The 14,203-nt window shown below is 37.7% G+C and overlaps 1 protein-coding gene and 1 non-coding gene across 3 annotated transcripts in view; one reads left to right on the forward strand and one right to left on the reverse strand.

The window, feature by feature from the left end:
• DIS3L2 (DIS3 like 3'-5' exoribonuclease 2) overlaps nt 1–14,203 on the forward strand; it is a 323,449-nt gene that overhangs the window by 64,162 nt on the left and 245,084 nt on the right. For both annotated transcript variants that reach the window (XM_065880451.1, XM_065880452.1), the window contains exon 5: nt 6,128–6,362. In XM_065880451.1, the coding sequence (XP_065736523.1) occupies nt 6,128–6,362 (235 nt within the window). The remainder of the gene's footprint in view (nt 1–6,127; nt 6,363–14,203) is intronic.
• On the reverse strand, nt 561–667 carry LOC136126195 (U6 spliceosomal RNA). The gene has a single exon (XR_010656084.1). It is a non-coding gene; the product is annotated as a U6 spliceosomal RNA (small nuclear RNA).

A 14,203-nucleotide genomic window follows, 5' to 3' on the forward strand; every position in this document is an offset into this window, starting at 1 on the left:
AGGAAAGGTAGGATAAATGTTTAGAATTTTCTGAGGTTGACCAGAGAGAGCCCTTTCATGATGATTCCTGAGTCCTTTAGATGAGGCTTTAGTAGCCTGTGATAGCTTGCTTGTTTTCCCCAAATGACAAGATCTTCCAGGTTCTTTTTTTTTTTTAGTTTGTTTGATTGTTCGTTTATTTATTTGTGGCTGCATCTAGTTGTGGCGAGCGGGGGCTACCCTTTGTTGTGGTGCGCGGGCTTCTCATTGCTGTGGCTTCTCTTGTTGTGGAGCACGGGCTTGAGGCACGCGGGCTTCAGTGGCTGTGGTGCACGGGCTTAGTTCCTCCGCGGCATGTGGGATCTTCCTGGACCAGGGATCGAAACTGTGTCCCCTGCATTGGCAGGCGGATTCTTTTTTTTTTTTTTCTATACACTTAAAATTTTTAATCCAGTACATTTTTATTCAACATTATGGCTGACATTTCATTAAGAATGAAAATGGCATCCTATAGCTGCAATAACTTTCAGTGCTTTAGTGATTTTTCTTTTTATTTATTTATTAACATCTTTATTGGAGTAAAAAATATGGAACGCTTCACAAGTTTGCATGTCATCCTTGTGCAGGGGCCATGCTAATCTTCTCTGTATCGTTCCAATTTTAGTATATGTGCTGCCAAAGCGAGCACGGCAGGTGGATTCTTAACCACTGTGCCACCAGGGAAGTCCCAGTTTCATCTTGTTTGTTTCCTTTTCTAGACTTGAATTAGCCATTTCTCGAAGGAGTTCCACAACCCTCATTCTTAACCAATATGTGATATGGAACGGTTTTAGAGTGCCTTTTGTATCCTATGACTTAAAGTGATCTTTCTTCCCCGTAACATTTATTTTATTCTTGTTTGTACTGCGATAACAAAAATAGAATGAAACTACTTTAAAAATGCAATGTATTAATTTATATTTTAATTATACAGTTTTTAAAACATCTTTATTGGAGTATAATTCTGCTTTATAACAAAGTGAATCAGTTATGCATATACATATGTTCCCATATCTCTTCCCTCTTGTGTCTCCCTCCCTATCCCACCCCTGCAGGCGGTCACAAAGCACCGAGCTGATCTCCCTGTGCTATGCGGCTGCTTTCCACTAGCTATCTACTTTACGTTTGGTAGTGTATATATGTCCATGCCTCTCTCTCGCTTTGTCACACCTTACCCTTCCCCCTTCCCATATCCTCAAGTCCATTCTCTAGTAGGTCTAGTAGGACACAGGCTTTATTCCTGTCTTACCCCTAGGTTCTTCATGACAGTTTTTTTTTTTTCTTAAATTCCATATATATGTGTTAGCATATGGTATTTGTCTCTCTCCTTCTGACTTACTTCACTCTGTATGACAGACTCTAGGTCTATCCATCTCATTACAAATAGCTCAATTTCGTTTCTTTTTATGGCTGAGTAGTATTCCATTGTATATATGTGCCACATCTTCTTTATCCATTCATCCGATGATGGACACTTAGGTTGTTTCCATCTCCGGGCTATTGTAAATAGAGCTGCAATGAACATTTTGGTACATGACTCTTTTTGAATTATGGTTTTCTCAGGGTATATGCCCAGTAGTGGGATTGCTGGGTCGTATGGTAGTTCTATTTGTAGTTTTTTAAGGAGCCTCCATACTGTTCTCCACAGTGGCTGTATCAATTTACATTCCCACCAACAGTGCAAGAGGGTTCCCTTTTCTCCACACCCTCTCCAGCATTTATTGTTTCTAGATTTTTTGATGATGACCATTCTGACTGGTGTGAGATGATATCTCGTTGTAGTTTTGATTTGCATTTCTCTAATGATTAGTGATGTTGAGCATTCTTTCATATGTTTGTTGGCAGTCTGTATATCTTCTTTGGAGAAATGTCTGTTTAGGTCTTTTGCCCATTTTTGGATTGGGTTGTTTGTTTTTTTGTTAATAAGCTGCATAAGCTGCTTATAAATTTTAGAGATTAATCCTTTGTCAGTTTCTCCATTTGCAAATATTTTCTCCCATTCTGAGGGTTGTCTTTTGGTCTTGTTTATGGTTTCCTTTGCTGTGCAAAAGCTTTGAAGTTTCATTAGGTCCCATTTGTTTATTTTTGTTTTTATTTCCATTTCTCTAGGAGGTGGGTCAAAAAGGATCTTGCTGTGATTTATGTCATAGAGTGTCCTGCCTTTGTTTTCCTCTAAGAGTTTGATAGTCTCTGGCCTTACATTTAGGTCTTTAATCCATTTTGAGCTTATTTTTGTGTATGGTGTTAGGGAGTGATCTAATCTCATACTTTTACATGTACCTGTCCAGTTTTCCCTCCACTACTTGTTGAAGAGGCTGTCCTTTCACCACTGTACATTTCTGCGTCCTTTATCAAAGATAAGGTGACCGTATGTGCGTGGGTTTATCTCTGGGCTTTCTATCCTGTTCCATTGATCTATCTTTCTGTTTTTGTGCCAGTACCATACTGTCTTGATTACTGTAGCTTTGTAGTATAGTCTGAAGTCAGGGAGCCTGATTCCTCCAGCTCCGTTTTTTGTTCTCAAGATTGCTTTGGCTATTCGGGGTCTTAGTTTTGGAAGTTTTAGCCACAGCAATCAGAGAAGAAAAGGAAATAAAGGGAATCCAAATCAGAAAAGAAGGAGTAAAGCTGTCACTGTTTGCAGATGACATGATACTATACAAAGAGAATCCTAACGATGCTACCAGAAAGCTACTAGAGCTAATCAATGAATTTGGTAAAGTAGCAGGATACAAAATTAATGCACAGAAATCTCTGGCATTCCTATACCCTAATGATGAAAAATCTGAAAGTGAAATCAAGAAAATACTCCCATTTGCCATTGCAACAAAAAGAATAAAATATCTAGGAATAAACCTACCTAAGGAGACAAAAGACCTGTATGCAGAAAATTATAAGACACTGATGAAAGAAATTAAAGATGATACAAATAGATGGAGAGATATACCATGTTCTTGGATTGGAGGAATCAACATTGTGAAAATGACTCTACTACCCAAAGCAATCTACAGATTCAATGCAATCCCTATCAAACTACCACTGACATTTTTCACAGAACTAGAACAAAAAATTTCACAATTTGTAATTATACAATTTTGAATGACTTGATTTGTTCATTAAACCCTGCTACCATACAGCATTCTCTGCTTTAGTAACTCAAAAGTGAAGTTAGTGCCTAACTATAGTATAGCTCATCTAAACCATGGAGATTATCATAAAATCAGAACTGGGTTGGTTTTGAAATGTGCTGTACAGTTAAGCTTGCTGTACTCTGGTCATTGCTTTCCACTGTGCTTTTTTTCCCATTGACTTTTCCTTGAACTTTGTATGTGTAAGCCAAAGCATAATTCTTAATATGTAGGTAGGCAGAATCATGGTGATTACAGAATTCTCTTTATATTTTACTCATGTATGCATACATACAAAGACTACCATTCACTGTGGGATAGTTGAGCCTTCAAATTTTTTTTTTTGCGGTACGCGGGCCTCTCACTGCTGTGGCCTCTCCCGTTGCGGAGCACAGGCTCGGGACGCGCAGACTCAGCGGCCATGGCTCACGGGCCCAGCCGCTCCATGGCATGTGGGATCTGCCCGGACCGGGGCACGAACCTCTGTCCCCTGCATCGGCAGGCGGACCCTCAACCACTGCGCCACCAGGGAAGCCCGAGCCTTCAAATTTTATAAAGTCAGAATTCTGGTTACCCTCTAATATTTTCTCCTTGGTCTGTGGGAACCAAATCCTTTCTGAAACTGTTAGCAGAAGAAATAAATATATAATAGAAAGTAAAGGCCTGGAACCTTTGTTTAACATCTTTCCAGAAGACTGCATTTTACCTCATATTCTAACTGTAGCATGTCAGTTGTTTTCTTTCACTCCTGCCCCCAGCTCTCTTCTTTCTGAGATAAAGTTTGTATGGGATGACACGTAAAAAAAGAACAGTAGACCAGTGATTGTGTTGTAGCCACCCTGCTTTAGACATAGAGTACGCACACATACCTCCTGCCTGTGATTTGGGCTGTTCTGACAGTGCCCAAGGTTGTGTTAACTCTTCCTAAATGTTATGGAACTTGCTCGGCACATTTAAGGAAATTGCATGGATTTGCTGATTTGAGTGGTGTCAGATTTCTTTTTCTTCTCTAATTTGTCAGTGAATTCTCTGTTTTTTGAATGATATATTTTGGGTCAGGTATGAAACCAGGATTCGTGTTTCAAGGCAGAAGTGCAGGAGAGCTGGTTTTGTAATTGTATATTAATTTAAAACTTAGCTGTTGCTTCACTCTTATGTTCTCATGCAGGAAGGGGCCTAAGGGGAATCTTTTTAGAGATTTCTGGCTTAGCCAGTTGAACTTTTGTTTTAACTGTTAAAGGAAAGGAGCCTTGTTTGTTTGGAAATAATGAGCAAATGTGGAAATAATGAACAAATTAATGAATGAACAAATGAATAAATCAGTGAGTCTGACAAGAGTCAGATTTCTGTTATCACATTTTCATGAAGTCATATTTTAAAACTTTGGGAATATACTTTTAGAGTCTGTGTTCTGATTGTGTGAATATCTTTGTAATATTTTACTTTGATTTTCTGGGTGGATATTATAATATTCATTGGGGACAGTTATGATAATTGGAATCTGTGACATTATAATGTTTGGAGAAAGATTTCTTTTAATAACTTTTTGTGCGTTGTATAAAATGAAGATCTTTCATTAAGCATGATCTTTGTGTGACCTAATTTGAACATTAATCTGGTTTGTTGAAAGCAGGCATCTAATTTGAAACCCCAGAGTTAAAGTCAGAAAAATATTAGACTTCTCAATTATAAGCAGTTTCTAGAGAAACTGCTAGAAGCTCACTCACTTCATTCAGGTCCTGCTCAAATGTCGCTTCATCCAGGAGGCATCCTCCCTAACCACCCTACTGGTAAACTAGCCTCAGTTTCCAATAACCAGCATTTTCATATTATATATTTTTTTCACTAGCACTTACCATTATCAGACTTTTGATTGTGTACCCCGCTGCATCCTTGCCACCTAGAACAGTGTCTTGCACCATGAAAGTTACTCCGTACGATTTGTTGAATGAGTAAATTGTTCACCATCTGTCTCCTCACTATAAAATGTAGGCCTCATGAGGGTGCCTGGCATGAGGCTGGCCTTCCAGCATTTGTTTGAGAGAATGAAACGAGTGTGCTACCAATAGTGATCCAGTTCATGTACACACACACGTATGTATGATCACATCTTGATTGTATGTTTAAATTGCACATAGAGTTCTCATCCAGAAATAGATTATTAGAAGGATATGGTGTTCTAAGTAACATCTAGAACCTACAAAATCTGCTGTCTGTTTTGCTAATGTAGATGGGCAGATTTACATATAGGGTCACCTTTTTTTTTTTTTCAGTGACTAAATAACACTGGTGTATGTTAATATTGTGCCCATAGAAATCAAAGGGTACTGTCATATGAGTGTCATGTGACTAACTCATTGAATGGATTAGTAGTGGATTCTTTTCTCCTATTTGCTTCATTTTTGTTAAATTGAAAAAATTTGACATATTGTGTAATGCTCATTCTTATTTCTAGTGTAAATGTCTATCAGTTGTGTGCTTTCTATACTGCTCTCAGGCCTCAAAATGGAGAATTAAGGGTTTATATTTTTTATGGGAACATTTTATAAACTCTTGTTCACACTTAATTGTTTTTCTATTTCATCTTACATTCTTGTGGTTTCATTTGGGAACACAGTGACAAACTATGTTGAGTTCTTTTATCATTTCCCAGCATACTAGTTGGTCCCATGTGATGGACACTTTGTGAAGCAGTGTGGTACTTCTGGTATTCAGGGCCTTTGTGGGAGAGAGGATGAAAATATACATCAGAAAAATAGAAGTGGATGTAGCATTAATCTTGGGCATCTTGAAGAGCTGGATGGATTGTAAGGTAATCTGTACATCTGGAAAATAAAGATTCTTTGTCGAACTACATGGTGAGTGTCCAGTGCTTCTGAATGTGCAGTTTTTTCCTTAGGAAAGAAAAATGACAAAAGAAAAATCTGTACGTTCCCATTTTCCCCTCCAGTGATTTAGCAGGACTTTTCTCTTTTCTTCAGGTAATTAAACCAGAGAGCAATGACAAAGAAACAGAAGGTGCCTATGAATCAGATCTCCCTGAGGAGCTCTGTGGAAGCCATCTCCTGCAACAGTCCCTGAAAGGCTATAATGACAGTCCTGATGTCATTATAGAGGCTCAGTTTGATGACAGCGACTCAGAAGATGGACATGGCAACACGCAGAATGCTCTGGTTGATGGTGTTAAGAAACTCTCAGTTTGTGTTCATGAAAAAGGTGAGTTCCGGACTGATCTCCGACGTTTTATTTTAGTAGATTGTTTTAAGTATTGGAATTCTCTCTGTGCTACAGAATTAATCACACAATACAGCTGGTATCTTTGCAGTTTCTAACCTGTGGCAGCTTTTAGGAAAGGGGGATCTTTGACAGGCTTCCAGCTGCTGTTTGGGAGGAGGGGACAAATGCTGCTGGTGATTTGTGTGGTCAGTGGTTGCTGTTGTCATTTCCTAATGGGTTTTGCATTGCGTTGATAGCTAACCTTGAAATTTCCTGTGATGAGCCCAATCCCACCCTGTGGTTGATATGAACATAATTAAACCAAACTAAAATCCTTCCAAAGAAAGCACTTTGTTTTACCCTGGATTTTGCTTTAATTTTAACTTGGTACATTTCATCCTCAGTGGTGAATAGATCACCTTAAATTTGATAAGTAGATTATCTTTACAAAGTGTTTTGATTGTAAGCTTTTAAAAAAGCCAGTCTTATTTTCTGTGATCAAAATTTAAGCCATGGGTCCCCTGGATACTGAAAAAAGCAATTGCAAGCACATAGGCGAAGAGCTGTGACCAAGGGCCCTACCTGACTGCAGTCTGGAAAACTTAAGGGAAAGTAGCAATGAAAATTGGAATATTTCAATGTATAGATTTCTAGGAGGTTTTAAGTGCAGGGAATATGTTTTCTAGCCAGATTGATTTTTATGTATGTTATGAAATGGAAAATATTGACCTGGTTAGGCCAACTAGATTATGAGGGTTTTTTTATCAGGAAGAAGTTTCTGGCACAGTCCCCACGAAAGGCTAGAAGAAGTGCCAGAAGATTACTAAAGGAGGATGTTCAGCAGACACCCTGTGATAGGGACTGGTGAGCACAGTTCTCTGACATCCTGAAGAAAGCTGGAGGTGATTTCAGGAAGTGACTGCATAAGGATCACTCTGTGTCTTCACTGCTGATGAGGTAGTGATCTCGGGCAGCGAGCACTTTCTAAAAGCATGTGTCACTTTCTGGTGCCAAGTGCTACTCATTCAGAAGGACTTCCCGACTTTGAAATTCTATCTGAATGAAGAGGCTACTGCTTCCTCACTGCCCCACCTCACTGCTGACCTGAGGGCACCCAAGTTCTTTTGTTTTTGTGGCCTGCTTAGATAACTAGTGGTTCCACTGTTCAGGGCGCAGCCAATGTCATTTGGATGTTATTCCTTGAAAATTCCTTCTTCTGATGTTTCTTCTTTCTTCCTTTAAAAACAGTTTAATAACCAGGACCCTAAATAGCCAAATCCTCATCTGCAAGGTCACCAAGGGAGAGAGATACTTGAAGGACAAAGCCAGGGGAAGGAGTACTTTAAAACTTACTGGGTGTTTGGCCCAAAACTACTTTGTGGAAACCTAGCTCAGGTGATTGAACTTGGAAGACCTCAGCAGCCTCTTTTCCTCTAGGTTCCAAGTTGAAGGGATGAGATGCTTCAGTTTCTCATTAGTGATTGGTACCAATACAAGGGCAAGGAAATATTGATGGATGGACGTGATGGCAGAATTGATGCCCAGGGTGGATATTAATAATTCACTTTATCCTTTGTTTGGGAAATTCTGATGCCAGACGTACTCTTGATTTGTCCTCTGTTGTAATTTTCCTCCATCTCTGTTGCAGGTAAGTGTCACTGAGTGCTTTACAAGTCCACCGTATGCAGTTTTTTTCCTTACTGTTTTTATGGTCTTCGTATCCTACTGTTATATATATTGCTTCCTCACTGGCCCTGACTGAGGGAACAGCCTTAATCCTTCCCTCAGAATCTGGTACCAATTTCTCTTTCCTGCTAGCCTCTAAATAGAGTTTTGAAACCACATGGCTGTTTCTCATTTCTTGCCCTCTTGATATTTAGGAAAATTGCAATTTGCTTTTTTAAAAATCATGGTGTTTTTAAGGATATTTCAACCAGCTTCTCTTCTCTGGATAATATAAAATCTGGTTACAGTTAGGATGTTAGTTCTTTTTGCACCATTTAAGGGTTTGAAATTTGTTATTGAAACAAACCATAACCTTAAGAACATCATAAACTTTTCCTAAGACTTCTAGAAAGGTTCATTGCTTTGTGTTGTAATTGCAAATGGATTATTAATCCTAGTTCACACCTGTGTGCAAAAGAGTGATTTTTGTTTGAATATCATGTTTTTTTTACCCAAAGTAAACATGACATATTACATGTGTGTATTTAGTATATCCCTTTTTGCCCGGGAAACATTCATATCTTTACCATAACTACCAATTTCTCTGGTAATTGAGCAGGTAACCCCAGCTGTATGCAGCAAGTGTCTATCATTGCATTCAGAGAAAAGTTTCTCTGGGCATCTCAGACCTACACAATAGTTTCTTCTAGGAAGACAACATGGATCTGGATCATCCTCAGCCCTTGAGAGAATAGGCCAAAGACCTGGGCCCCATTTGTAGGTCCAGCCCCACAGCCTCCCAAGGCTGAGCTTTTACCACTTCCCAGGCAATGGCATTGTTGTCAGCATAGAAAACTGCCATCTGTGTCAAGACTGGGGACAACCCAAATAAATATTCTTTGGTATCAAGTATTTGAGTAACGATTGCCTGATTAGCAAACTCCAAAGGATAAAAAAACATCATGACTAATTGGTACAGTAGCTCTTTATCATACATCTTTGGGAACTTTAAGAACAGTTTTGGCCTCCGAGTCTTGGCGATGGTGACCTAATCAGGTTGTGATGTACTTTTCCTGTTCTCTACCTTAGTAGGGTCTGTCAGAGATCTTGTTCAGTTTTCTGGTCTGGAGAGAAGCTTCTGCCAGTACCCTGATGACTGAACATGGGTTTGAATGTAGAGTCAGTGACCCTCTAAGTTCTCACTTTTGTCTCTGGCCACCTTCAACTCTTTTTTTGAAGGGAGAATCTACATGGAATCCTTGTTCCCTTCCGAGGTTTGAATCGATCTATTACTGTGCCTCCTGGGGCCTGCCCAAGTCAACCGTAGGAGTCAGGAAGAGCCCTTTTTTTCACACTTAAAATTCATCTCCTTCCAGCAACAGGCCTATTCATTGCCTAGGTTTAAGCTCTCTTTCCTTGGATAAAAAGTAACCGTATTTCCCTTTGGCTGAGAAAAGCAGATCCATATGATTATTCTCCTGTGATACTTTGGGGTTACTGAAATGCCAAGAACCCTTATTCCTGACTGTCTAGAAACCCTTCTTTCTCCGAGCTAATTTTTTTCATTTCCTTTCTGCTAGTGTTTCCAGATTCTGAGATCAAATCTTTCTTATATTTTTGTTTCCTAGCTCTCCACTGTGTATAATGATGATTAATATAATTAGAAGACAGTTATGTTTGCTTCAGAAATTATATTAAAAATTAAATATAAGGCAGTTTCCCATCAACCACAATTTTTGGCCAATGTTTTGTGCCAGTGTTTTAAAGTATATTTTTGTTTTTAAAAAAGAGTAAAACTTTGTCCAGACCTATGTTAGAAGGATACAGTGGGAATTTTTGCTTCCCTGTCTTTTATTTATTTATTTTTAGCTGCGTTGGATCTTCGTTGCTGCACGCGGGCTTTCTCTAGTTGTGGCGAGTGGGGGCTGCTCTTTGTTGCAGTGCGTGGGCTTCTTGTTGCAGTGGCTTCTCTCGTTGCCGAGCACAGGCTCTAGGCGCGCAGGCTTCAGTAGTTGTGGCATGTGGGCTCAGTAGTCGTGGCTCACGGGCTTAGTTGCTCCGCGGCATGTAGGATCTTCCCGGACCAGGGTTTGAACCCGTGTCCCCTGCATTGGCAGGCGGATTCTTAACCACTGCACCACCAGGGAAGCCCTTCCCTGTCTTTTAGACTGAGTGGGTGATGCATTCATATCATGTGTGATTCAGGTAGAGACAGATGGTCAGGACCTCCAATGTCTAAGACCTGTGCTAGACCAGCCATTCCTCCCTGTGAAGTCCATTATGGTTTATTACAGGATATTGAATATAGTTCCCTGAGCTAATACAACAGGACGTTGTTGTTTATCCATTCTGTATAAAATAGTTTGCATCTGCTAATCCCAAACTCCCAATCCTTCCCTCCCCTACCCTACCTCCCCCTTGGCAACCACAGGTCTGTTCTTTATGTCTGTGAGTCTGTTTCTGTTTCGTGGAAGTTCATTTATGTCATATTTTAGATTCCACATATAAATTATGTCCTATGGTATTTGTCTTTCTCTTTCTGATTTACTTCGCTTAGTATGATAATCTCTAGGTCCATCATGTTGCTGCAAATGGCATTATTTCACTCTTTTTTATGTCTGAGTAGTATTCCATTGTGTGTGTATGTGTGTGTGTATACCACATCTTTTTTATCCATTCATCTGTCGATGGACATTTAGGTTGCTTCCATGTCTTGGCTACTGTAAATAGTGCTGCTATGAAAATAGAGGTGCGTGTATCTTTTTGAATTATAGTTTTGTCTGGATATATGTTCAGGAATGGGATTGCTGGATCATATGGCAACTCTTTTAGTTTTTTAAGGAGCCTCCATACTGTTTTCCATAGCAGCTGTACCAATTTACATTCCCACCAACAGTGTAGGAGGGTTCCCTTTTCTCCACACCCATGAAGCTTCTTTTACCTTCTCATTCCTGCCAATAGTTAGAATTATTCAGCTTTCTAGTTTTTTATACTCTAGAGATTAAGTTCTGTAAATTGCCTTTGCATATCGTTTGCCCATTGTTCCATCATAGTTACTGTTCTGTTGTTGATTTCCAGGCAGTTCTTACCTATTCTCTATAATAATCCCTTTTCCACTTTAGGCATTACAAATATCTCCTACCATTCTGTCCTTTAGTCATTTGTCTATTAACTTTATGGTGTTTTTCACTGAACAAAAATTCTTAATTTTTCTGTGATAAAATTAATCATATACTTTATGGGTTTTTTTTTTTTAGTTTTTTGCATATTCCTAGGTCACATAGATGTTTTCTCATACAGTCTTTTTTAACTCCACAGTTTTGCCTTTTGCTGAACTTCATGAAGCTGATTCTTTATTGATTGAGAGTATCATTTGGTTTCTCTCCTTTAAATGTGTTTTTGTTATTGAACCATCCTCGAATTCCTAGGATAACTCCTACTTAATCCCAATATATTATTATTTTTTAAGTACAATATTGGATTTACTTAGGTAATATATAGTGTAGGATTTTTTTGTATCATGTTAAACGGACATATCATTTTCTTATCATTATCTGGTTTTTACAGTCAAGATTATATTAGCTTCATAAAACGTCCTGGTCATTTTTTAAAAAAATTTTTATTGGAGTATAGTTGCTTTACATGTTGTGTTACTTTCTGCTGTACAGCAAAGTGAATCAGTTATACGTATACGTTTATCCCCTCTTTTTTAGATTTCCTCCCATTTAGGTCACCACAGAGCATTGAGTAGAGTTCCCTGTGCTGTACAGTAGGTTCTCATTTATCTATTTTATACATAATAGTGTATATATGTCAATCCCAATCTCCCAATTCATCCCACCACCACCCCTTTCCCCTTGCTATCCATAAGTTTGTTCTCTACATCTGTGTCTCTATTTCTGCTTTGCAAATAAATTCGTCTGTACTGACGGTTTACTATTTTCCCAGAATAGCTTGTATAAGACAGGAGTTACATTGTAAAGCATACTCCAATAAAAATTAATTTAAAAAAACAGGAATTAAGTCTTCCTTAAAATTTGGTAGACCTCATTGTAAAAATTTCTGCAACTGCTGTTTTTCAGAAGGCGAGATCTTTGCTCTTTCAGTCTCTTTTATACTGATTGGTCTGTTCAGTCTCTCTTTTTGATGCCAATTTTGGCATAACTGAAGGGGAATTTATCCATTTGAATTTATGATCACATAGATATTCCTAATACTCATTAATATTCTTTAATTATTAAAATAACTCCTTGTGTCAGTATTTTTGCCTCCCTTTTCGTTCTGTATTTTAATTGTTTGACTCTTCTCTTTTTTCTTAACTCTTGCTTGCCAAAGATCTATCTTATTAATCTTTTCAAGGAACATGATTTTTGGTTGTGTTATTTTTCTGTTTATTGTTGATGATGTTGTTCTGTATATCATTGATATTTGCCCTTACCTTAGTTATTTATTCCTTACTTGGGGGTGTTGCTTTTTTGCCCTTTTCCCAACTTCTTGAGTTGAATATGTCTTTTCAACTTCTCTTGTTTCCTTTGAAATATTTTTAAAGCTATAAAATTCCCTCTAAATACTTCTTTTGCCATACCTAGGATATACCTAGGTATATTTTTATATACATGCATACCCAGATATGTATTTACACATAATAATCACTGATACTTATTGAACATTTACTGTGTGCTAGGCCCTAAGTACTTTATAATTATTCCTCATGACATTTAATTATTTAATTCTTATAGCATATCCAGTTTATGTTCTGCCTATGTTCTCTTCTAGGAGTTTTATGGTTTTGGATCTTAACTTTAGGTCTTTAATCCATTTTGAATTTATTTTTGTATATGGTTTGAGGAAATGTTGTCATCTCATTCTTTTACATGTGGCTGTCCAGTGTTCCCTGCACTACTTACTGAAGAGACTGTCTTTTATCCATTGTATATTCTTGCCTCCTTTATCATAGATTAATTGATCATAGGTGCATGGGTTTACTTCTGAGCTCTCTGTTCTGTTCCATTGATCTATATGTCTGTTTTTGTGCCAGTAGTGTGCTGTTTTGATTACTGTAGATTTGTAGTATAGTCTGAAGTCAGTGAGGATGGTACCTTCAGCTTTATATTCTCTTTTTCCCAAGATTACTTTGGCAATTTAGGGTCTTAAAGTCTGTGGTTCCGTATACAATTCAGGATTATTTGTTTTAGTTCTGTGAAAAATGTCATGGGTATTTTAATAGGAATTGCATTAAATCTGTAGATTGCTTTGGTTAGTATGGCCATTTTAACAATACTAATTCTTCTAATACAAGAACGTGGAATATCTTTTCATTTCTTTGTATCATCTTCTACTTTCCTTCATCAGTGTTTTATAGTTTTCACAGTATAGGTCTTTAATCTCTTTGTTTAAGTGTATTCCTAGATATTTTATTCTTTTTGATGAGATTTTGAATGGCATTGGTATTTTTTTTCTTTCTCTTTCTGATATTTCATTATTCAAATATAGAAAAGCAACAGATTTCTGTATATTAATCTTGCATCCTGTAACATTACCGAATTCACTTATTAGTTGTAATAGTTTTTTTTTGAGACATTCGAGTTTTCTGTATATAGTAGCAGTATCATCTGCAAATAGTGACAATTTTACTTTTTCCCTTCCAATTTAGATGCCTTTTGTTTCTCTTTCTTGTCTGATTGCTGTGGCCAGGACTTCCAATACTGTGTTAAATAGAAGTGGCGAGAGTGGGCATACTTGTCTTGTTCCTGATTTTAGAGGAAAGGCTGTCAGCTTTTCACCATTGGGTATGATGTTAGCTGTGAATTTGTCATAAATGGCCTTTATTATGTAGATATATGTTCCCTCTCTACCACCTTTGATCAGAGTTTTTATCATGAATGGATATGGAATTTCATCAACTACTTTTTCTGTGTCTATTAAGATGATTATGTGATTTTTATCATTTTTGTTAATGAGCTGTACCACATTGATTTGCAAATATTGAACCATCCTTGTGTCCTTGGAATACATCCCACTTGATTATGCTGTATGATCCTTTGTATATATTGTTGGATTTGGTTTGCTAATATTTTGTTGAGAATTTTTGCATCTATATTCATCAAAGATATTGGCTTGTAATTTTTTTTTTTTTTTTTTTTTGTAGTGTCTTTGGTTTTGGTATCAGGGTAATG

Source organism: Phocoena phocoena, chromosome 7, assembly GCF_963924675.1.
Source record: "Phocoena phocoena chromosome 7, mPhoPho1.1, whole genome shotgun sequence".
NCBI lineage: Eukaryota > Metazoa > Chordata > Mammalia > Artiodactyla > Phocoenidae > Phocoena > Phocoena phocoena.